Source organism: Lepidochelys olivacea, assembly GCF_965140295.1.
Source record: "Lepidochelys olivacea isolate rLepOli2 genome assembly, chromosome: 13".
NCBI lineage: Eukaryota > Metazoa > Chordata > Testudines > Cheloniidae > Lepidochelys > Lepidochelys olivacea.
This window is the reverse complement of record NC_140423.1, coordinates 1,141,646-1,166,924: the sequence shown is the minus strand read 5'-3', so window position 1 is coordinate 1,166,924 and position 25,279 is coordinate 1,141,646. Positions and strand designations below refer to the sequence as shown.

Sequence of the window (25,279 nt, the reverse complement as noted above, 5' to 3'; positions counted from 1 at the left end):
GCCTGGCTGCTCCCAAGAGAACCTCTAGCAGGAAGTGAACAGAGAGAGAAACCTCTGCAGACTTGCCCTGTGGCTGCGACAGTGTCCGGTTAGTGGCACATCACTGGGGAGACGGGTCGAGGAGCCTGGCACTGAGGAGGCACTTCCCAAACGTCCAGCCCAGCTTCTCAGGGACATAGAATTGTTGGGGAAAATCCACATCGGGCTTGAAACGTCTCCTGCCTGATCCCAGCTTAGTGGGGAATTTGGGGTAAAATTCCACTGGGCTGGTTTCTCGGGTCTCTCTCCTGCCGTGTCTGAGCTATGCCTCTGGGCAGTACAAGGCTTTAGCTTGGCTTGCAACTTTGTTCAGATTTTTTTCTACACTGATGATTTCAGCCTCCTCGTCCGATAAAAACCACCCGCGGGTGGCGTTAAGGTTGAGAGCAGGTGGCCATCTCTTCCGGGCAAGAACCACACAGGGATGCAGTTTTCCCCAACCCCCGCATTAGAACCCCAGGACATTCAGAATCAAGGTCACATGTGACTAATCCGGCCACGCTGCAGTAAGAGAGGCCCAGGAGAGGCCCCCAGATTTCTATGGGACATTTGCCAAGTCCCTGATTTTTGAGGCAGGGTGAAGGGAGATCACGCGCCCTGGTGCTCCTCAGCTGCAAAGGAGACGTGTCACAGGGCGTGGATGGAAGCTCAGGGAGGGCAGTGCTGCCTCCCCACCCAGTCCCATCCATGAGAACGAGGGGCCAAGAGATCCTGGGAAGGGGCAGGGCATTCCCAGAAAGAACAGGAATTAGCCTTTCACCCAGCGGGGGCAGCCTGGGGGTTTCCGGCCACGGCTGAGCCCGGGGCCAAGGACTGAAGCGGGCTGTGAAGGAGGCAGCGTGTGTGGCTCCAGTCTGTGAGCTCGGAGCGAATGCAACCCCAGGCTGCAGGGGAGAGGGGGCTCTTCCCTCTGCAGCCCCAGCCCCAGCCAGGGCAGAGTTTGAAACCTGGCTCAGCTTCATGTCCAAGGAACTCAGACCCAGCTCCTGGCTGCACCAGGGGGTCGGGGGCATCTTCCTCCCCCTGGGGCGCCGGGCCGAGCTGCTGCTTGTGTCTGGTGAGGGGGAGGGAGGTGGGTACAGAGCAGAGCAGCCTCCCCACCTGTCAGACCATTCCCATCTCCCCACACAGGGTGAGGCCCTCTCCACAAGCTGCCTCGGCTCCCTGCATGGCCGGTTTTCTCCCTGCCACACCCTGGGGTCCCTATTCCATTGCCATGGTCCAAGGGGACTCTTGTGACCAGGCCCCAGTGCAGCTGCCCTGCCGTGGAGGGACGACTTGGGGTTCACATCCTTTTGGACAGCCTGGGTATGCCCCTGCCATGGCCACTGGGCTCTGGATAAGCTCACCTTGGTGGAGTCGTAGGGGAACTGCAGGCGGTGTAGATAACCGTTCCGCTCTGCTGCCAATGCCCTCAGGTTTCTTCCCCTCCCTCCAGACCATGGGAGAGTAGCCATGGCTCTCAACCGAGGCCTGAAGAACGACCTCAGTCATGCTGCCCTTGGCCTGGGGCCACGGTGCAGTGCTGTGCAGCCGTGAGTCTCTCTCCGCAAGGCACCGCGCTGGGCTGGCCTGGGCTGGCAGTGCAGAGAGATCGGAGCTCGCAGAGGGTTGCAGTGAGGTTAGCGATGCTGCGAGCAGGGCAGAGGGCGCCCCCGACAGCAGTGCAGCTCGCAAGGAGACCCGGCAGGGCTGGTCCTGATCCATCTGAAAGGTTCCTTCCCCACTCTGAACTCTAGGGTACAGATGTGGGGACCTGCATGAAAACCTCCTAAGCTTACTTTTACAGCTTAGGTTAAAACTTCCCCAAGGTACAAAATCATTTTACTCTTGGATTTCCACTGCCACCACCAAACTTTATCTGGGTTTACTGGAAAATGTAGTTTGGACACGTCTTTCCCCCCAAAATCCTCCCAACCCTTGCACCCCACTTCCTGGGGAAGGTTTGGTAAAAATCCTCACCAATTTGCATAGGTGACCACAGACCCAAACCCTTGGATCTTAGAACAATGAAAAAGCATTCCGTTTTCTTACAAGAAGACTTTTAACAGAAGTAAAGGAATCACCTCTGTAAAATCAGGATGGTAGATACCTTACAGGGTAATTAGATTCAAAACATAGAGAATCCCTCTAGGCAAAACCTTAAGTTACAAAAAAGACACACAGACAGGAATAGTCGTTCTATTCAGCACAGCTCTTTTCTCAGCCATTTAAAGAAATCATAATCTAACACATACCTAGCTAGATTACTTACTAAGTTCTAAGACTCCATTCCTGTTCTGTCCCCGGCAAAAGCAGCATACAGACAGACACAGACCCTTTGTTTTTCTCCCTCCTCCCAGCTTTTGAAAGTATCTTGTCTCCGCATTGGTTATTTTGGTCAGGTGCCAGCAAGGTTACCTTTAGATTCTTAACCCTTTACAGGTAAGAGGATTTTTCCTCTGGCCAGGAGGGATTTTAAAGGGGTTTACCCTTCCCTTTATATTTATGACAGGGTGATTGAAGTCTCCCATGAGAACCAGGGCCTGCGATCTAGTAACTTCCGTTAGTTGCCGGAAGAAAGCCTCGTCCACCTCATCCCCCGGTCCGGTGGTCTATAGCAGACTCGCACCACGACATCACCCTTGTTGCTCAGACTTCTAAACTTAATCCAGAGACTCTCAGGTTTTTCTGCAGTTTCATACTTGAGCTCTGAGCAGTCATACTGCTGTCTTACATACAGTGCAACTCCCCCACCTTTTCTGCCCTGCCTGTCCTTCCTGAACAGCTTATATCCACCCATGACAGTACTCCAGTCATGTGAGTTATCCCACCAAGTCTCTGTTATTCCAATCACATCATAATTCCTTGACTTTGCCAGGACTTCCAGTTCTCCCTGCTTGTTTCTCAGGCTTCTTGCATTTGTGTATAGGCACTTGAGATAACTCGCTGATCGTCCCTCTTTCTCAGTATGAGGCAGGACCCCTGCCATCTCGCGCGTTCCTACTCGTGCTTCCTCCCAGTATCCCATTTTCCCACTTACCTCAGAGCTTTGGTCTCCTTCCCCCGGTGAACCTAGTTTAAAGCCCTCCTCACTAGGTTAGCCAGCCGACAACCATCGACAACATGGGCCCTCTGACTCCAGCTTCACTGATCATGATCCCGCTTCCCTCCTTTACAAACGCACACATTAAAAACAAAGCCCTGACGCCCAGCCCCAACCCCGTGTCCCTTTGGTCAGAGGCTGCTAGCACAGAGCCAAGCTGGAGTCCCGCCTTTACCACACGCTCAGCGGGTTACACAGTCTGAGCTCGTTCGTTCTCAACAGGAGACCACACGGGAGCGACCTGTCTCTGTCTCCCTGTCACCTGCCTCCGAGTCCAGCAAGCCACGATCTCCGTCTGCTGGCGGGTCTCACACGACCAGCCATGTCACAGCCTTCGATGGAGGAGCAGAGCTGTGTACTCGTTCCTGGCCAGTAAACACACTCTCAGCCCATCCCAGCCAGCTGTCAATGTCCAGGCGTGAGGCGTGTGTTGTTTGCACGAGATCCCTACGTACTGAGGCGGGGACAACCGCTCGGTATCGTTTTTCTGGGTTTGACTTTTATGTTCTTGGCCCTGCTTCGCTGTAGAAAAGCTTGTCATTTTCTGCCATGGTCTCATTCAGCTCTTGGTGATAGCCTCGCACTCGTCGCTCCCAGTGCTCTTGGTACTGATGTGGTTCCCAATAGAGTGCGTGGCCCCGTGAAGTATTTCCTTCCTTGCTCCATAGGCAAGCCAGGCAATGCAGTCGGCTTTCACCATGGAGAACATACAGTGTGGGAGGGATAGCTCAGTGGTTTGAGCATTGGCCTGCTAAACCCAGGGTTGAGAGTTCAATCCTTGAGGGGGCCATTTAGGGATCTGGGGCAAAAATTGAGGATTGGTCCTGCTTTGAGCAGGGGGGTTGGACTAGATGACCTCCTGAGGTCCCTTCCAACCCTGATATTCTATGATCGTAGCTCGTGGGTCCTTGCTCCCTTCACCTACAATGAGGATATTGTCTGCAATGATTTTCACCCCAGGCAGCCCTGCCGGCACTTGGGTGAGTCTTCTCTGGAACAGCTCTGGTGCTGGGCTTATGCCATCTGCATGGGCAGCCATCGGTAGTGACCAAATGGTGTTGTCAGCAGGCTGGACCCTTTACCAGGCTTATGTGCCAAACCCTCATGCCTCACATCACAGACCGTAACGATTCTGGCTGTGGCGAGTTCTGGCAAGAGGTCTATTGTGGGCAGTGGATAGTGGCATCTAGTCAATGCCTGGTTCAGTGGCTTGGGTGTATGCAGATGCGTCACTTCCCGATGGCTTCTTTACCTCCAATACATTGCTTACTCAGGCTGTACTGCTGCAGCCTTTCAAGCTCCTTGTGTACTGGATAGCGTAGTGCCATGGGAGGTTTCTTTCGCGGAATGATGTCAGACTGGAGGGAGGTCTCGGGGTTCTATAGGGATCTGTTCTGGCTCCAGTATGGTTTAACATCTTTATTAATGACCTGGATGGAGGTATAAAGAGCACCCTGATCAAGTCTGCAGATGACACAAAGCTAGGGGGGTTGCCAATACTTTGGAGGTTAAAGCTAAAATTCAGAGGGATCTTGATAAATTGGAGAAATGGGCTGTAAACACAACCTGAAATTCAGCAAAGAGAAATGTAAGGTGCTCCACTTAGGCAAGAAAAACCAAGTGCACAAACACAGAATGGGGGATAACTGGCCTGGCAGCAGCACGGCTGAGAAGGGTCTGGGAGTTGTGGTGGGTCACAATCTCAACATGAGTCAGCAATGCGAGGCTGTTGCAAAAAAAGCAAGTGCAATTTTCAGTTGCATGAACAGAGGATAGCATACAACTCACAGGAGGTGACGGTACCACTCAACTCGGCACTGGTCAGGCTTTAACTGGAGTCCTGTGTCCAATGTTGGTCACCAGTGTATAGAAAGGCTGTAGAGAAACTGGAAAGGATCCAGAGGTGAGCGACAAAGATGATCAAAGGGATGGAATCCAAGCCATAGGAGCAAAGGCTGAAGGAACTGAGTATGTTTACTTTGGAAAAAAAAATATTAAGGGGGATACGATAGTGGTCCTTAGATATCTGAAAGGCTGCCACAGAGAAGCTGGAGAAAAGCTGTTCTCTCTGGCCACGCAGGGCCGGCCAAGAGGCGATGGGCTCAAACGACACATGGCAGACTGAGATTAAATCTCAGGAAAAACTTCCCAGCTGCAAGAACAGGGGACAATGGAACGATGCGTGGGGAGGTCGTGGAGGCTCCTTCACGGGAGGTTTCCCAAGGGAGACTGGAGCCATCTGTGTTGGACGGTCAGACACACCAAACCTGCATCTTGGTCAGCCAGACTCGCTGACCCTTGTGGTCCTTTCTAACCCTATGATTCTAAGCACAGAGATTTCCCTGTGGGGTCTCTTTCCAGTTGCAGTTTTCCTTCAAGGCGCCTGTTGCCTTTGGAAACCTCCCCAAACGCTTTTACAATTGTCTCCATTGTTCTCATGAGACTCCTCCTTTTGCTTCTTGCACTGCAGCTACACAATTCTGGTGCTGCAGCTTGGATTAAGTTAGATGAAATATATGGGCCCAAAGCGTTAACAGTGTTAACGTGACCTAGTCACGGTCCAACATTAAACAGTTTCAAACAAGGTTTGGTATCCAGAGACCCCAACCTGCTTAGTACCAGGGAAAACACATTATTAACCTTGAATTAAAGATACAGAAAAGGAGGAAAAACAGTTAAAGCCTTTGAAATGCAACGTATTGAATAAGGTTTCCATTTTCACCACATCCTTTGTTCCCTTCCCCTGTAGCAGGAGAGAGTTTTTAGAAGGGAAACCCCCTTGTCTGACAGTCTCTTAGCCCTGGTCTACACTAGGACTTTAGGTCGAATTTAGCAGCGTTAAATCGATTTAAACCTGCACCCGTCCACACAGTGAAGCCCTTTATTTCGACTTAAAGGGCTCTTAAAATCTATTTCCTTACTCCACCCCTGACAAGTGGATTAGCGCTTAAATCGACGTTCCTGGCTCGAATTTGGGGTACTGTGGACACAATTCGATGGTATTGGCCTCCGGGAGCTATCCCAGAGTGCTCCATTCTGACCGCTCTGGACAGCACTCTCAACTCAGATGCACTGGCCAGGTAGACAGGAAAAGAACCGCAAACTTTTGAATCTCATTTCCTGTTTGGCCAGCGTGGCAAGCTGCAGGTGACCATGCAGAGCTCATCAGCACAGGTGACCATGATGGAGTCCCAGAATCGCAAAAGAGCTCCAGCATGGACCGAACGGGAGGTACGGGATCTGATCGCTGTTTGGGGAGAGGAATCCGTGCTATCAGAACTCCGTTCCAGTTTTCGAAATGCCAAAACCTTTGTCAAAATCTCCCAGGGCATGAAGGACAGAGGCCATAACAGGGACCCGAAGCAGTGCCGCGTGAAACTGAAGGAGCTGAGGCAAGCCTACCAGAAAACCAGAGAGGCGAACAGCCGCTCTGGGTCAGAGCCCCAAACATGCTGCTTCTATGATGAGCTGCATGCCATTTTAGGGGGTTCAGCCACCACTACCCCAGCCGTGTTGTTTGACTCCTTCAATGGAGATGGAGGCAATACGGAAGCAGGTTTTGGGGACGAAGAAGATGATGATGAGGAGGAGGTTGTAGATAGCTCACAGCAAGCAAGCAGAGAAACCGGTTTTCCCGACAGCCAGGAACTGTTTCTCACCCTAGACCTGGAGCCAGTACCCCCCGAACCCACCCAAGGCTGCCTCCTGGACCCAGCAGGCGGAGAAGGGACCTCTGGTGAATGTACCTTTTAAAATGCTATACATGGTTTAAAAGCAAGCATGTGAAAGGATTACTTTGCCCTGGCATTTGCGGTTCTCCTAGATGTAGTCCTAAAGCCTTTGCAAAAGGTTTCTGGGGAGGGCAGCCTTATTTCGTCCTTCATGGTAGGACACTTTACCACTCCAGGCCAGTAACACGTACTGACAGAGCACAGACGAATGCGTGGAGGCAAATAATGTCAGAGTGCAGGAAAGCACAAAATGACCGGGAGGAGAGGTGGCGGGCAGAAGAGAGTAAGTGGCGGGCTGAAGAGAGGGCTGAAGCTCAAATGTGGTGGCAGCGTGATGAGAGGAGGCAGGATTCAATGCTGAGGCTGCTGCAGGACCAAACCAGTATGCTCCAGTGTATGGTTGAGCTGCAGCAAAGGCAGCTGGAGCACAGACTGCCACTGCAGCCCCTCTGTAACCAACCGCCCTCCTCCCCAAGTTCCATAGCCTCCACACCCAGACGCCCAAGAACGCGGTGGGGGGGCCTCCGGCCAACCAGCCACTCCACCACAGAGGATTGCCCAAAAAAAAGAAGGCTGTCATTCAATAAATTTTAAAGTTGTAAACTTTTAAAGTGCTGTGCTTAAAGTGCTGTGTGGCATTTTCCTTCCCTCCTCCACCACCCCTCCTGGGATACCTTGGTAGTCATCTCCCTATTTGTGTGATGAATGAATAAAGAATGCATGAATGTGAAGCAGCAATGACTTTATTGCCTCTGCAAGCGGTGATTAAAGGGAGGAGGGGAGGGTGGTTAGCTTACAGGGAAGTAGAGTGAACCAAGGGGCGGGGGGTTTCATCAAGGAGAAACAAACAGAACTTTCACACCGTAGCCTGGCCAGTCATGAAACTGGTTTTCAAAGTTTCTCTGATGCGTACCGCGCCCTCCTGTGCTCTTCTAACCGCCCTGGTGTCTGGCTGCGCGTAACCAGCAGCTAGGCGATTTGCCTCAGCCTCCCACCCCGCCATAAACATCTCCCCCTTACTCTCACAGATATTGTGGAGCACACAGCAAGCAGTAATAACAGTGGGAATATTGGTTTCGCTGAGGTCTAAGCGAGTCAGTAAACTGCGCCAGCGCGCCTTTAAACGTCCAAATGCACATTCTACCACCATTCTGCACTTGCTCAGCCTGTAGTTGAACAGCTCCTGACTACTGTCCAGGCTGCCTGTGTACGGCTTCATGAGCCATGGCATTAAGGGGTAGGCTGGGTCCCCAAGGATACATATAGGCATTTCAACATCCCCAACAGTTATTTTCTGGTCTGGGAATAAAGTCCCTTCCTGCAGCTTTTGAAACAGACCAGAGTTCCTGAAGATGCGAGCGTCATGCACCTTTCCCGGCCATCCCACGTTGATGTTGGGGAAACGTCCCTTGTGATCCACCAGAGCTTGCAGCACTATCAAAAAGTACCCCTTGCGGTTTATGTACTCGGCGGCTTGGTGCTCCGGTGCCAAGACAGGGATATGGGTTCCGTCTATGGCCCCACCACAGTTAGGGAATCCCATTGCAGCAAAGCCATCCACTATGACCTGCACATTTCCCAGGGTCACTACCCTTGATATCAGCAGATCTTTGATTGCGTGAGCTACTTGCATCACAGCAGCCCCCACAGTAGATTTGCCCACTCCAAATTGATTCCCAACTGACCGGTAGCTGTCTGGCGTTGCAAGCTTCCACAGGGCTATCGCCACTCGCTTCTCAACTGTGAGGGCTGCTCTCATCTTGGTATTCATGCGCCTCAGCGCAGGGGAAAGCAAGTCACAAAGTTCCATGAAAGTGCCCTTACGCATGCGAAAGTTTCGCAGCCACTGGGAATCGTCCCAGACCTGCAACACTATGCGGTCCCACCAGTCTGTGCTTGTTTCCCGAGCCCAGAATCGGCATTCCACAGCATGAACCTGCCCCATTAGCACCATGATGCATGCATTGGCAGGGCCCATGCTTTCAGAGAAATCTGTGTCCATGTCCTGATCACTCACGGGACCGCGCTGACGTCGCCTCCTCGCCCGGTATCGCGTTGCCATGTTCTGGTGCTGCATATACTGCTGGATAATGCGTGTGGTGGTTAATGTGCTCCTAATTGCCAAAATGAACTCAGCGGCCTCCATGCTTGCCTTGGTATGGCGTCCGCACAGAAAAAAGGCGCAGAACGATTGTCTGCCGTTGCTCTGATGGAGGGAGGGGCGACTGACGACACGGCTTACAGGGTTGGCTTCAGGGAGCTAAAATCAACAAAGGGTGTGCCTGTACATCAAGGAGTATTTCAGGCAGGACTGCACGGAGGGTTCCAATAAGAAATGGTGCACCTAAGTTATCGTTGTTATTGGAACAAGGAGGTTAGCCTGGCCTCTGATTGATACATGGCTAGATTTACCTCGCTGCACCTTCTCTGTGAGTGACTGCAGTGTGATCTAGACAGGGGAGGAGGAAAATGAGTACAAAACAAATCTGGTCTATTTCTTGTTCTGACCCACTCCTTCTATCTTTTACATCTTTGGCTGGCAGCAGACGGTGCAGAAGGACTGCATGCCATCCACATCTCATGGCTGCTTGGCAGAAGATGGTACAGTACGACTGCTAGCCATCTTCATCTCTTGCCTGCCTGGCATAAGATGGTACAATACGAGTGCTAGCAATCCTCATCTCTTGCCTGCCTGGCAGAAGATGGTACAGTACGACTGCTAGCAGTCCGTATCGCCTGCCCGCTCACCATAAGACGGTTCAATAGGACTGACTGCAGGACTAAAGAGAGTGACCTGCTCAAGTCACTCCAAATTTAGTCCCTGCGCCCATGTCTGCCCAGGCGCTCCCAGCCAACGTGGCCAGGAGCACCTCGGACACGACGAGGACGACTACCAATCGTATTGCACCGTCTGCTGCCAGAAGGCAATGGGTTGCTGCTACTGTGCAGCAAAGCCGTACCGCGTCTGCCAGCACCCAGGAGACATAGGGTGACGGTTACCTGAGCTGGCTCCATGCTTGCCGTGGTATGGTGTCTGCACAGGTAACTCATGAAAAAAGGCGCGAAACGATTGTCTGCCCTTGCTTTCATGGAGGGAGGGAGGGAACGGGGGCCTGACGACACGTACCCAGAACCACCTGCGACAATGTTTTAGCCCCAACAGAGTGCTCCATTGTGAGTGCTCTGGACAGCACTCTCAGATGCCCGATTGTTTGCCATTGCTCTGACGCTGGGAGGGGCGCTTACAGGGTTGGCTTCAGGGAGCTAAAAATCAACAAAGGGGGTGGCTTTACATCAAGGAGTATTTCAGGCAGGACTTCACGGAGGGTTCCAATAAGAAATGGTGCACCTAAGTTATTGTCGTTATTGGAACAAGAAGGTTAGCCTGGCCTCTGATTGATACATGTGTAAGCAGAGACAGGGTGGGCTCCACCCTGACATCTGGTGGTGAGGTGTGGCAAGTTGTGGAAAAGAACTTCAGGGGCTGATCTCATTTGCATAGGCACACCCACCCTGCCTAGAATGAGGCCATAACTGCCCAAATCGTCACTTTGGCTGTTGTGGGATCCCCAGTGTCTCTGTTATTGGGGCGGGAAGAATAAATTGTTAGTACCCTGATTATGGGAACTGTGCTTGGAACTGTACTTGGCCTTTTTGTTATGATGGAGGACTCACCATCAACTGAGTAGCACTCACTAGGCAAGGGACATGGGTTCCAAAACTCTGTGAATTGAGAGAGACTTGAGACAGGTATTAGTGCCTGGTGGTGTAGGCCCCTTTTGTGAGGGCCTGAAGCACCAATTGCACCTCTGTCTCTCTCCACTGTGGAATGTCAGAGCTAATTTTGGGTCTATTAAGAGTTTTGTTACAGGTATTGTGCTGAATTCACTTCAGCCTTATAGTGCACCAGCACTAAGGCTCCCACTACTATGAGCTGAAATCACTGAGAGCTGAAATCACTGAGCACTGTGTCAAGTAGGGGGGAGCTGGAAGTTCTAGTGTGCAGTGGAGCCGGTCGTGAGACAGCAGTGTGTTCGTGAGACGGCGAGCTGAGCGGAGCCGGTCGTGAGACAGCGGTGTGTTCGTGAGACGGCGAGCTGTCCGGAGCCGGTCGTGAGACAGCGGTGTGTTCGTGAGACGGCGAGCTGTCTGGAGCCGGTCGTGAGACAGCGGTGTGTTCGTGAGACGGCGAGCTGAGCGGAGCCGGTCGTGAGACGGTGAGCTGTGCAGAGCGGAGCCGGTCGTGGTGGAGCGGAGCAGAGCCCTGTGGGGCAGTCAGCTTCAGGACACGTAAGGTGCCCCTTACCTCTTTCCCCCACACCCAGGCACATTTTAGCCAGATTGGGGAGTAACACTCTGCAGGTGAACTTTTGAACTCCGGGGCTGGACTTTTTTTGGACTTTGGGCGATTAGTGGATTGCTGGACTCAAGAGACGTTTGGGTTCTGGGACTCAAGAGCCTGAGGGAAAGGAGGTGGCCCAAATTTTCTGGGGTGGGTCAGTGTTCATGGTTTGGTTAATGAGCACTAGTTGTGGTGTTTCCCCAATTTAATGCTGATGTTGTTTGCCTCATGTTATTAAAGATTCTCTACTACACCAAGACTCTGTGCTTGCGAGAGGGGAAGTATTGCCTCCTTGAGGCGCCCAGGGGGTGTGTAAGATTTTCCCAGGTCACTGGGTGGGGGCTCGAGCCAGTTTTGCATTTGCTTTAATGAGAGGGAACCCCTGTGTATTGAACCCGGCCCTTGCTGCTATCAACTTGGCCTGGCAGAAGGGTTACACATGGCTAGATTTACCTCGCTGCACCTTCTCTGTAAGTGACTGCAGTGTGATCTAGAAGAATGAGTCCCCTAGACAGGGGAGGGGGGGAAGCAAATGAGTACAAAACAAATCTGGTCTATTTCTTGTTTTGATCCACTCCATCTATCTTTTACATCTTTGGCTGGCAGCAGACGGTGCAGAAGGACTGCATGCCATCCACATCTCATGGCTGCTCGGCAGAAGATGGTACAGTACGACTGCTAGCAGTCCGTATCGCCTGCCCGCTCACCATAAGACGGTTCAATAGGACTGACTGCAGGACTAAAGAGAATGATCTGCTCAAGTCACTCCAAATTTAGTCCCTGCGCCCATGTCTGCCCAGGCGCTCCTGATCGACCTCACAGAGGCGACCAGGAGCACCTCAGACATGACGATGACGGCTACCAGTCGTACTGTACCGTCTGCTGCCACAAGGCAAGGGGTTGCTGCTACTGTGTAGCAATGCCGTACCGCGTCTGCCAGCACCCAGGAGACATAGGGTGACGGTTACCTGAGCGGGCTCCATGCTTGCCGTGGTATGGCGTCTGCACAGGTAACTCAGGAAAAAAGGCGCGAAATGATTGTCTGCCCTTGCTTTCACGGGGGGAGGGAGGGAACGGGGGCCTGACGATATGTACCCAGAACCACCCGCGACAATGTTTTAGCCCCATCAGGCATTGGGATATCAACCCAGAATTCCAATGGGCAGCGGAGACTGCGGGAACTGTGGGATAGCTACCCACAGTGCAACGCTCCGGAAGTCGACGCTTGCCTCGGTACTGTGGAAGCGCTCCACTGAGTTAATGCACTTAATGCACTTAGAGCATTTTCTGTGGGGACACACACACTCGAATATATAAAACCGATTTCTAAAAAACCGACTTCTATAAATTCGACCTAATTTCGTAGTGTAGACATACCCTTAGCTGGTATCAATGATGGGCAATAAGTGTCCTTTGGGGAAAGGAGCAGTTTGTTGAGATGGGCTGGCACTGCTGCTGTTATAATTGTTAAACCCCAATCCCGTTTCCTAGAAGGCAAAACAAAAACCTCCACAGAAGGGGAAGCCACGAACAGCAAAGATGGAAAATGCAGCTTCTGTCTCTGGTGTAGGATCTCACTTGCAGCCCAGGCCCAGCACATAGTCTTATCAGCCACTCAGAGACTGGCAAAGTTGTACCAGTGTTGGGCTGGTTAGGGCATTGTTATAGCTGCCTGCCTGGTCACAGGCTTTCGGCAATATGCAGACTTGCCCAGCTAAGCCAGTCTCTTATTAGACAGAAAGAAAAAGAAGGGAGCTAGGAAAGAGAAGTAATAAGGCGGGGAAGGAAAAGGACATGGGGGGTATGTATGTGACAAAGTTTCACACCCCAGATTGTATTTGGGGTTTAGCTGAAGCCAGCAGAGGTGCCTGTGTCATCTGGCTCCTTCTCTCTTTGGCTCAATCTGGTCAGGACAATGCTCGGGTTTAGGATGAAGAAGGTCCAATGGTATCACACAGGATCCCAGGAGACGGTGGAGGTGGTAACCATAATGGTGACACATGCTTCTTCCCCGTTTTTGTCGGTCTGTCAGCTAGCATCGCAGGAGTCAGCTTCTCCCCCGAAAGTCTCTTTGAGGACCGAAAAGGGGAGTGATGTGTGGAATGGTCCATCCTTTCGTTACTGTGCCCACCAATTCGGCCTAGTCTTCGACACGCCATTCACTGATTTCCGCTTCCACACTTTTCTTGTTTACCAGGCACAATCTTAACACAGCCCTTGAGTTCTCGCAGGAGGCCTTTTTGTCTGGACTAATTCCATCCTCCTGTCTCACCTTTGCACCGTTTCCCATCAGCATTTGTTGTTAGGCTATTGTGACACTGTGAGCTCACCTGCACAAACTGAGTGTGTGTTCATAGGGTGAGTTTATAGGCCCAGTTTTTACAACCTGCAGCCTGATCAGCTCCATAGCTTGTCTGGGTGTGTTCCCCAGAGGCGTCCACCACTGCAAAACCATGACCAGACCTTGCGGGGGAACAGGGCATAGAGGTTGCTGCAGCTCCCCACTGCCTCTAGCTGCCCAGCAGCTCAAGGAGCCGGGGAACTATCGCTCCCCAGAGCAGAACAAAATTGTGTCATGACCCAGGGTTTTCACTAGAGACCAAGATGAAGGGGAACCTCCAGGGCTCCGGGGTGATTAGACCGAGTTCCCTGGCTCACGCCGCCAGCCGCTGCCCTGCAGAGAATTCACAGCTCAGCCCTGCAGCCACGGTTCCCTCGCAAAGCGTGAGGCTGAGCGCAGGTCGAGTTGGCCAGGAGCAGCTTCGTTAAACCCCGCGCACTGTTCTGTCCACATGGGCGAGCCGCTTCCAGCCCAACTTCCCTGTTCCACTGGTGTCCTGCCATCACAGACCCTCTGGGGATCATGGGCCCTCTGACTCCAGTTCCACTCACATGATACACCCTCCGCAGGCATGGCACAGGCATGGCCATGTCCTCTTAGACTTCCTCTGGCGGGGTGTCCTGTCTGCCGCAGTCGCCAGCATCTGATGTTCCACATAAAGGGCTTGTCTACACTGGCAAGCTTCATGGCCAAAAAATGCCTTTTGAAGACAAAACAGCATGAGCGTACGCACTCCAATGGGACTTTTGTCATGAAAAATGCCCAGGTTTGGTGACAAAAAACTTGCACCCCGCCGAGAGACTTTTGTCTTTTCCCCTCCCTTTATTGTCGACAAAGAGCCAGTGTAGACACTGCTGCTGGTTGGTCCACAGAACTGGCTTCCACCAGTATCCCACAATGCCTGCCTTGATCGCTCTGCCCAGTGTTGTGATCTCTGCTGCCCTGCAGGCACACGCCCCTCCCCGTTCAAAGCTCTGGGAAGTATCTGTGTGCTGCTCCCTTTGGGGAACAAATCATTAGACTGCTCCTGTTCTGCCCAGCACTAGGGACACAGCCGGAGAGGGACAGACTGCGGGGCAGCTTTGCCGTTCCTCAGCACAGAGCGCACACAGAGCTACTCGTGATGCTGCTCTCAGCTGCTGAGGGGGCTGTGGGAGAACTCACGCAGCGATCAGTTCTTCCTTCCCACAACGTTGCACTGTGGGATACATACCCATGGTGCAGTGCTCACCCTGTCGATGATGGTGTCCCCAGTGTGGACTTGATCTGTCGACAGAGGGAGCAAGTGTGAACACCCTTTGGTGATTTTTGTTTTGTCGACTTTTGGGTGTCGACATAAGGTTTGTCAACAAAACTTGGTAGCGTAACAAGCCCGAAGGTGAAGTACACCTGGGCAGCGGCACTGCACCACACCAGCTTCCTTTAGGTAATTGCAGAGACTGTGCATTGCTGGGAAACCACAGGAGATTGCATCCACCTGCAGCTCAGTAAGTCCCATTAGATACGGTGTTATTGTGGGTTCTGAACTGCCTCAGGAGGAAGTGTATCACCAGGGCCACTGCCTGCAGCACTTGGGTTTCTCTTGGAGGTCTCTCATCTAAGCATTGACCTGGCCTGGTCATACTTAGCTCTGAGATCTAACACCATGCCTCAGCCAGGTAGATGGAGCAATTAACTCAGTGGTGTTTTCAGTTTAACAACGATTAATAACAACAATGCAGGATAAACAACTGACTGTCTGGGATGAAAGCCATGAAGCTGCAAGGTGTGGAATACTGGAAATGCAATAGAAGGTAGTGGATCACTCAGTGCTGACATCAGAATTGAGCCACAGCCGGGAAGAGTGGAGTAAACCTGTACTTAAAACCTGCTTCTTGCAAGGAGCCTTCCCACACAGATTTCCTCAGCAGCCTGCCACCCTGAATTGCTCCCTCTCGCTGAGTCTGACTGGAAGCACTTTGAGGCACTGGGGTGGGAGGAGGTATTTTTTCATATTCTCTGTGTATATATAAAGTCTGCTACAGTTTCCACGGCATGCATCCGATGAAGTGAGCTGTAGCTCATGAAAGCTCATGCTCAAATAAATTGGTTAGTCTCTAAGGTGCCACAAGTACTCCTTTTCTTTTTGAGGCAGGAAGGACTCTTGTCTTTCTAGGTTTCATGTGAAGAGCCACATAGTGGTTCAGAGGTATAGAAATAATGTCCAGTTCCAACTAATTCCTTCTGCATACCTTGTTCCTGGGGGTTCGGGGGAATAAAAATTATTGCCAGGCCAAGCTGCAGCTTTCAAACTTCAGCCATTTCTGGGCTTGGTATCTCATCTCCTCCTCATGCCTGGTGCATTTGTGTCCTATGCAGGCTGATCATTAGGACCTTCTGACATGCTTCATCCCCCATTCTCTCACCCACCCTCCTGTTGGCCAGTTAATTGAGTAGGGAGGTTTTCTCTACTTGTCTGCCCTGGGTCTATCCGACATCACCAGTTTTCTGCAGTCGCTGATGTCCCTGAGCATTGGTGGATCTCAGTCCCTCCGCTTTCCTCCTTAGGTTTCTTTGCTTTTGTCTTCCAAGGCAATTTCTAAGCATGACGAGGACCTGTTCATATCCTTATTCTGTGTGGGCAGGGACAGATATCTGGAGCTGGCTCCTTAGAATGTGGAATTAGGCTAAAATATGGGCGGTCCTTATAGGTCACCTGTGAGCTGCTTCCTCCCACACTTGAACCAGCTCCACCTGGGTGCGACTTTAAATTGCAGGCTGGCTCAGCTCTGGGCACTCAGACCCAGCTCTTGGCAGCACCATGAAGTCAAGGGGCCTCTTTCTCCTCCTGGGGCTCTTCACCCTCTGGACAGCGCTGCAGGGTGCTCCAACACAAAGTGAGTACAGGCAGAGAAGGGAGCAGGGCATGGAGGGGAGACCTGGCATGGAGGGGGCAAGGGCAGTGGGTACTTAGAAATACCTGACACTTTAGTTGGTTTGTCTCATCCATGACCTGACGCAGGGACCAATAGAAACACGTCTCCATTGTCAGAGCCACTGGCACAGGGATGGGACTGACCCCAGCAAAGCCAGGGTGAGGGGATGAGATTCCCTCGGAGCAGCAGACAGAATTACAGACCAGCTGGACTGGCCAGACACTGCGAGTTCCCGAGATGCTGAGTGACAGTCACTGAGGGCCAGGCATCCGAGGGCTCAGGCTGGCAGGCTCTGGACTGTTTTAACTGGAGGCTTTTATTATCAATATAAGAATATGCAGATGCCCAAACTCTGCACTACAGCATCAGCGAGGGGAACAGAGTTGTCTAAGATTGAGAAACCCAGGTACAGATGGGAGAGAAGAGGGGAGGCTCTACCCATGGTACTTCACATGGGTCCCCAAGGCTGTTTCTGCTCTGAACTCTTTCTCGTCTCAAACGTGGGCTGCTGGGTGCTCCTGATTGCCCAGGAAACACACACCTGCTTCCAACGTACCCTCTTCTTGGCGGGGTTTGTTAATACAAACCAAGGCTCCATGCCCATCTGGTTTGTTAGGCCAGGTGGAAGTCCAGCACTTAATCTCCCCACACCATCAGGTTTTGATGGCCTTGATGGATCCATAGTGCCACCCGCTGCTTCTCTGAATAACCTTTGCCAGCAGTGTCTTCCCAGGCTGCTCAGTACTCAGACAGGTCACGGAGGCCTGTTGCCAGGCTGATATACTGGCTGCCTGAGGGACGAGCTGGTTTTTCAGGAGGAAGGCCGACCTGCGTCGGGTTATTGAGTTGGGGGTGGTTGTGTTTGTGGGCTGGGCAGCTGTTGTTTCATTGCCATTCATTTTGCCACTTACATTTCTAAATGGAGAGACTTTATATGCTAGAATAAAACAACAACCAGGCTGTGGCTCACCAGAGAGACCCTGCCAGTGCTGAGCTGAGAGGCAGTTAATGCCACCGGTCCCTGGAGCTGGAGGAGTAATTTCCAACTCGGGTAGATGTACCCACGCTCGCTCTGACTGAGCTTGGGTGCTGAAAACAGCAGGATCGCTGGGGCTGTGTGGGCAGCAGGCCAGCTGCAGCCCCCTACATGAAGGGATGTAGAAATTCCCATCAAAGAGAGACACTCTGGTGGCAATGCCTTTTGGAATCCATCCTTTCCAAAATACCATAACCCATCTTCCCCACAGCCCCTTCCCCAAGCACCTTAATCTGGACTGTCCACGGTTCCTGACTCACTGAATTCTAGCTTTTAAAGTCCCTTCAGGACAAGAGGAAATAAACTCCATGGCCCTCTAACCACTGAGACTTCTGTCCACATCCCGCTATGCCAGTGGATTCCCGTTGAAGATCCAGATGTAAGCAGGGGAATGGTCGCACTATGGTGCGGAACTTTCCTGGTGTATGCACTACCCCGGTGAAATGGGCTAGCGAACGGATCTGAGTCCTCGCTCCCAATCCCTTCACCCGCAGGCCGGCCTGCCCTCGAGGACTCCCCTTCCTCCTTCCTCGTAACCCCGACACGGCTGGGCCCAGGGTTCCTGGGGGGCTGGGCCCGCAGTCTTGTTGTGGTCACGTAGGGCAGGGGCCTGGGTGTCCCCACTCCGGGGTGCTCTCTCCGCACCGGACGCTTCCCTGCCCCACTGCTCACCGCAGAGTTCAGAGCAAATACAATTTATTAACCAGCAACTAATGAGAACACGGGAAAAGGGGAAGGTGCCAGGGAAACATGTCACCCGCCCCGTGGACCCGGGGCACCACCCTCGGCCATCTCGGGGGCACAGGGACTTTCCCAGCCTGCCCCTCGCATGTCCCAGGCCCCTGCCCAGGCCCTGGCTGTGCTGCCGTGACACCGGGGCTCGCACCCTGCTCTGGCGGTGCCCACATGCCCACAGGTGCTAGGGGGCAGGGCCCGTCCCCCCAGCCTGGCCCCCGTCGGGGTCACGAGCCCCTCCCAGCCCCACCTACAAGGCCTCATGCCTGGGGCCTCCCTGCGCTGGGCCTGGGGCCCGGGGCCCCTGGACTCCCCAGTCGCTCACGTGCCCGGCCCCGGCTCCGGCCCCAGCCCCATTCACACCCTGCCTCCAGCTCAGCTCCTGGGGCTGCTCCTCTGGCCCCGGCTCTGGCCCTGCTCCCAGCCCAGCCGGGCTCCTGCTCTCCCCTTAGCTCTGCCCCTCTGGCCCCGGCCCTGGCCGCTCCACCTCACACGGGACCCTGGCCTCCTGACCCCCTCATTGGCCTGTCTGCCCTGTCAATCAGCCTGACCTGGAGCGTTGGCCTCTCCCCATTGGCCCTGGGGACTGTCAGTCTCCTGATTTCTCATTGGCCCTCCCCCTTTCTTTTGGCCCTGTGAGAGGACCACTGAACAACCCTCATTAGAGTCAAGGAGGGGCCATCAGCCCGTGACCCAGCGTTATCCTGCTCTGTGTCTTAGGTCTGGGAACAGGAGGCTTCCTATGGGCTGAGTACACAATACCCCAGGTGGCCTGTGCGGGACAATGGCCGGCTTGGAGCAGAGCTGATTAGTGAAGGAAATGTCCTGGCCTGGAGCAGGGCCTCGGGGCTGAGAATAGCGATTCAGAGAGGGGGGCAGAGGTCTATCATCAGTGATCGTTTGGCCCATTTCTTCAGGATCCTCTCTTGTTTCACGTGAAGTTATTTGGCTGCCATGTGACACCTGTGAGACTCACCGATTGCACAGCTCCTTCGTGGGGATGAATCAGCGATAGGAATGTCCCATAGGATGCCAGCGCAGCAGTAATAGGGGTGGGGTCATGAATACGTGGCAGTTATGCCTAGGCAGCGTTCAGGGGACAAGAAGTACCTGTTATATAGTTGCGTAGCTTCAGTGGCTTCATGATAATCTACTCTGTGTTGGGAAATGATCTGGACAAGAAACCTCATGCAGACACTGAAATGGGAGACTGCCTGGATCTACTGCCTTTGAGTCATCTTAGTGATGTGCAGGATGATATGAGTACTACACATGGTCAGACATGGAATCCCATCACCACTGATTGTTACTATCTTCCAGATGAGAATCAACCCACTGTACCAGCCTCAGCGTGCATCTCCCCTTGCCAACAGCACAACAGTTCTTGGTCAGTCATATTCAAACCTTGCAGAAGGGGAGACACTATGTTCTGTGTCAGAATCTCTAGTATGCCCTACCCTACCTTCGTAGGCCAGAATGCTGTGATTTCATGATGCCTGCATGGCCCCCTTTCTGAGCAGTGGGACTTGGAGTAGAGAATGAGAAGTGAGAGGAGGGGTTGGGTGCAAAAAGAGGACTCAAGGCTGAGTTCAGAGCTTCTCCTATAAGTGTCACTACAGGCCAGAGCAGGGGCAGCAGATTTGTATAATTTTTGGTGGTGCCCAGAACACCTGCAGAGTTTAAGAACCACCTTGAAACTCACCATTTTCTATTTCAAATACAAAGCTCGCCTATTTGATCTGCCTTCAGTAATAAAAACACAGAGCACAGCGGATAGAAAATAATAACAAAAAATTAAAATAACCCTCACCCCTACACAATGTCCTCATGGGAAAGGAAAGGTGAAACCGAGTGAGAATCATATTGAGAGACACTAGTCATCTCACTTACTGCACTTCTGGAAGTTGCTCAGATACCACAGGGATGGGTGCAATAATAGAACCTGAATAGAATAGAATCAGGTACCATATGTACAACTACATAGTGACTATCCAAGGTAAGGGGCAATGCTCATATCCTGTGGACAGGTTGCTGCAGCGTGAAGAAAGTGCATAGGGTGGATTGGCAGCAGCCATATGTGACTGAGGCATATTTGGGTCTCTGACTCTCCTGTTTTCTCTCCCATTTTCAGAGATCCCTGGCACAGCTTCTCCTCTCCATGGCGATGACCCAGGGAAGCACATATCAGAAGAAGATGAGCTGAAGGAAAAACTTGTGTTGGGGGCAACAAAACCGGTGCCTGGAGCAGAACCTGAGTCTAATGGAAAACCGTTGTCTAGTGCAGAACCTCTATCCAGCGAAAACCCCGTGTCTGTTGTAAAACCTAGATCCAGTGGAGAACCTGAATCTGATGAAAGACCTGTGTATGGTGGGAGAGAAGATGATGATTCTGACCTGCAGGATGGTGACTCTGACGGGGATGATGACTTTGATGGGGGAGATGATGATTCTGACCTGCAGGATGGTGGCTCTGATGGGGATGGTAACTTTGATAGGGGAGATGATGATCATGATGATAATGTGAGGGACGGTGACTTTACCGAGGCTGATGACGTTGATGGAGGAGATGATGATTCTAATGTGAGGGATACTCGCTCTGATGGGGCTGATGACTTTGACGCGGGAGATGTCGATTCTTACCTGCGGGATGGTGGCTCTGATGGGGGAGATGATGATGCGAATGTGAGAGACGGTGACTTTGACGGGGGAGATGATGATGATGATGATGATGATGATGATAATGTGAGTGACAGTGACTTTGACGGGGGAGATGATGATGATGATGATAATGTGAGTGACAGTGACTTTGACGGGGGAGATGATGATGATGATAATGTGAGTGACAGTGACTTTGACGGGGGAGATGATGATGATGATAATGTGAGGGACGGTGACTTTGACGGGGGAGATGATGATGATGATAATGTGAGGGACAGTGACTTTGACGGGGGAGATGATGATGATGATGATTCTAATGTGAGGGATACTCGCGCTTATGTGGATGATGACTTTGACACAGAAGATGTCGATTCTTCCCTGCAGGATGGTGGCTCTGAAGGGGGTGACGACTTTGGTGAGGCTGATGATGGGTCTGAGGGTTCAGAGTATTAAGGGGAGTGTCCTCAGACCTCATTGACCCGGACATGGAAACCTTCTGATATCAGATCAGCCAGCAAATACATTCCTGGCAACAAGAGCCTCTCTTTCCTGTTTGACGTTTTCCAGCTGTCCCTTCTCTTTTACCAGTGATTGCCTGGGAACAAGCTGCCTCCTCGAATGACAAGGTTACTGCTCAGGGATCACTCTCTCTGGGTGAAGGAAATCAATGTTCAGGGATCTTCGCTCCCTGGCTTGAGTAGGGTGCAAGGGGACGTTGGGGTTCTCTCTCTAGGCTCTTACTCTAAGCTCGTCACCCTAGTGTCTGAGCACTTTGATTCAGCTTTCAGGTCACTTTTTCTTGGGATATATTTTCTGTCTTATTAAATCTTTCCTGATGGGTTAGCCAGCCCCTGGCACTGATGTTCTCCACCCCTAGCGGTGTTCCAGGTTCAGGCCAGTTCTTCTCTGATACCTGTCCCATCGCATGGTGCACCCAGAGCCATTCCCTCCGGACACCTTCAGTCTGGGCCTGGGGCCAGTGTCTTCCTCCGGCAGCCGGAATTCCGAGCTGAAGGAAAACTCATTTACTCAGAAATTCCCCTTCTGATGTGGCTCCCCCTGCCCCGAGGTCAGCCATAGCCTTGGTTTAGTATCTGATACATCCTCTGCTGGTCTCCATGGAGTGAATGGGCTGAATGAACTAACTGGCATTTTCCATCTCTAACTACTGCGACTCTCTTCTCTAATGGATTGTATTCACTGAGGGACAACCTGTTCTACATTCTCAACGACTGAGGGACAATCTACACTCATTGCTATATTTGCTTTCCACAAACTGCTCTTAGTATAACCTTTTATGAGGGATATACCTAAATATTTGGCTGCTAATATCTAAACTGTACTGTTAAATTTATTAACCCTAATTTGGGATATTGCAGATTATGTACTATATGTATTTTAGGGCTTTTAAACCAAACTTTGTACTTTTGGATAATTTAAGCACTATACCCAGATGTATAAACACGCTTTCCTCAACCTGTGTATTAGAGAATTTTAACATTAGGGTTAATAAACATTTTAAAATCTGAAACATCCTCTGCTGGTGCCCCCTAGAGTGAATAGGCTGAATGAGCTAATGGGCATTTTCCATCTCTAACTGCTGCGACTCTCTATGTTCTCAGTAAAGGCATCTCTTTATTAGCACTCATGCCAAAGGAACTTCAATAGTCACCTGACAATGGCTCTGTCGTACATCGCCATTAGATAGTAGTGTAGCAGGCCACTCTAACGCTGCAGTATCCTCATCAGTGGAAACTATAATGTAGAAGCCCAGATGTTTAAAGCTGTATTTTAACATGGTTTCTCAGACTGTCTAGTGAACTGTTTTTTAACCAATGCAGCCTGAACAAGTCTGAATTTATGGAGCAGCAGCAGTCAGAAGATTTTCTGGACAAATTGCTGGGTTCTGTGTTGGACAAATTCTGCTAGTTTAATCTACACTAACAAGCCTCAGCACCATCTGTGGAGGTTGGAACAGGCACCCAGTGCCACAGAGTCCCCCTGAAATGCCTTGATAAGTCTGGAAGATCTAGGGAATTCCACTGAGCATTGGCCTGCTACCAACTCACTCCACTAGCTCTTAACACTTATTTCCATTCTAAGCTGCTGTTCAGGATGTAGGCCCAGGAGATGGTCCATTGCCATAAAGCATCTTCTCTCACCCCTGCACAGCTCGAAGCATTTAACTTGTGGAGGTTTCTGGGAAGTTCTCTCCTGTGCTGCCCCTCAGCGCAGGAGCAGGTGTTGCTCTGGAGCTCATGAACTTTAGAAGTGGATTGTTTGGCTTATGAATCCATTTGGGCAGCTTGGACGGGCCTCTGCCGCTCCATTCTCCTGGGGACGGTGTAGACTTGAGGTAACGTGTTGGAAACCATACGTATGACTCCGTTACCCAGCTGTGCACATAAAAACTGAGCTCCATTCCTGGCAGGCTACTGAGAAAGGATTGTGGAGCGAGCAAACGGGCTGTTTACACTTGGCGCCCGAATCCAGGGTTAACAGTGTGTGACTAGGTCATGTCTTTACGAAACGTGCAAAAAGAGAGCCAGGATGGCCTAGTGGGTTGGGTCTGGGTATATTCCCTCTGTGCTCTGCTATGTTTGTAACCTCAGCTCTGCCATGTGTAACTGTTTGGCTTGGTTTCAGAGTAACAGTCGTGTTAGTCTGTATTCGCAAAAAGAAAAGCAGTACTTGTGGAACCTTAGAGACTAACCAATTTATTTGAGCATGAGCTTTCGTGAGCTACAGCTCACTTCATCGCATGCATACTGTGGTCTTCTGCAGTTTCCACAGTGTGCATGCAATGAAGTGAGCTGTAGCTCACGAAAGCTCATGCTCAAATAAATTGGTTAGTCTCTAAGGTGCCACAAGTACTCCTTTTCTGTTTGGCTTGGGTAAGACATTGTCTATCTGTGTGTAGGTTTCCCCAGGGGTGGAATGGGGGGGGACCTATCTCCTGGGGACTCTGAGGACCCACCAGTACAGCACTTAGTAAATGTGTACATGTAACTCTTAGAATGTAGGGGAAGAAATTGTGTGTAGGGTTGTAGGGGCTGATTCTCCACAAGTCACCAGCCCAGTGCTGGGTGCAGTCGTAGGCTGCCTGATTTCCATGAACAAGCGTTGAGGATACACCTTCAAGCTGTGTATTTGGCAACTGGGTGTTCAAATGGCCACCCGTGCGGCTAATCTGCACGTTGCACGGACAGATGTCGTAATGGTGCCTGCAGATTAGAGACACAATTGTGCAGGTGCTCGGCCAGTGTCCTTGGGGAGTTAGGCCGTACGTATGTTCTACATCAGGGAACACAAAGAGCCCGGCTTTGTAAAAACCCTTCTTGTTTTCACCATTCTCTTCCTTGAAGTAAAAAGTCCCCTCCCCGTAACACTGTTGTTAACGGAGCTGTGTGTTTATCTCTGCTGCTTTGCCCACCATTCTGCGTGTAGCTGGGTGTCCGAGCCACCTTCCTGTCTGGTTGATGCAGCGTGTGTTCTCTGCCACGTGACATGCGCTGGGAGGTAGCTTGGTCTCTTTCTTTTAGAAATGAAAACCTCTCTTCAATAAATGTGGATATTAAGAATAACCCCTGCCGGAATATTGCTCTGAATGTCTGTCTGCGGTTTCATAAGCCTGTGTCCCTGGCCAGTGCTCTCCCCTTGCCCTCCCAGACAGGAGCTTCTCTTCTCTGTTGGGCCTAATTTCAGGGTACCATGAGACGCCCTTTCCACTAGTTCCTCAGCTAGTGGCCAGGAACACAGAGGAACACACTGATCCTGCACGTGCTCAGATGCTTAACTTCAATGGGACTTGTCACGGAGTCCCTGGGCTATGCTCTGGAACTGCTCCCCATGAAGCCAGGCAGGACTCTGGGAAAGTCTCCTTCCTGTGAGCAGCCTGTCTGCAGGACACACAGCTCACCCAGCTTCCACCTTCCTGGGTTGACCTCGGAGCCTTCAGCGTCCTTTGCCCCTCCGTGCGCTTCCCACAGCAAGTCCGTCCAGGCAGGGTCCTGGGGAAGCCAGAGGGTCCTGCCCCCCAATTTCGCAGTCAGACGTGACTCTCAGCCAGCCAGTAAAACAGAGGTTTATTAGACAACAGGAACATGGTCTAACACAGAGCTTGTAGGTGCAGAGAACAGGACCCCTCAGCGGGGTCCATTTCGGGGGGCAGTGAGCCAGACAACCACGTCTGCACTTCACTCCATGTCCCAGCCAGCCCCAAACTGAAACTCTGTCCAGCCCCTCCTCCTCTGGGCTTTGTCCCTTTCCCGGGCCAGGAGATCACTGGATTCCTTTGTTCTCCAACCCTTTAACTCTCACCTTGCGGGGGGGGGGGGGGGGATCAGTTGCCAGGAAACAGGGTGTCGGCCATTCTCTGTGTCCAGATCCCTGCACAC

The 25,279-nt window shown here is 51.8% G+C and overlaps 1 protein-coding gene across 1 annotated transcript; it reads left to right on the top strand.

Annotated features, from left to right (window-relative positions):
* The first annotated feature begins 16,305 nt into the window (after nt 1–16,305).
* LOC311529785 (uncharacterized protein) lies at nt 16,306–23,609 on the top strand. The gene is made up of 2 exons (XM_084645989.1): nt 16,306–16,414; nt 20,356–23,609. The coding sequence occupies exons 1-2, from the start codon at nt 16,339–16,341 to the stop codon at nt 21,333–21,335; spliced, it is 1,056 nt and encodes a 351-aa protein (XP_084502115.1). The 5' UTR covers nt 16,306–16,338; the 3' UTR covers nt 21,336–23,609.
* The last annotated feature ends 1,670 nt before the right edge of the window (nt 23,610–25,279 follow it).

Coding starts and splice junctions, on each gene's coding strand:
- LOC311529785 (XM_084645989.1), top strand. CDS start 16,339: ATGAAGTCAAGGGGCCTCTTTCTCCTCCTGGGGCTCTTCACCCTCTGG. Junction 16,415..20,355: donor GCAGGGTGCTCCAACACAAA/GTGAGTACAGGC, acceptor TCCCATTTTCAG/AGATCCCTGGCACAGCTTCT.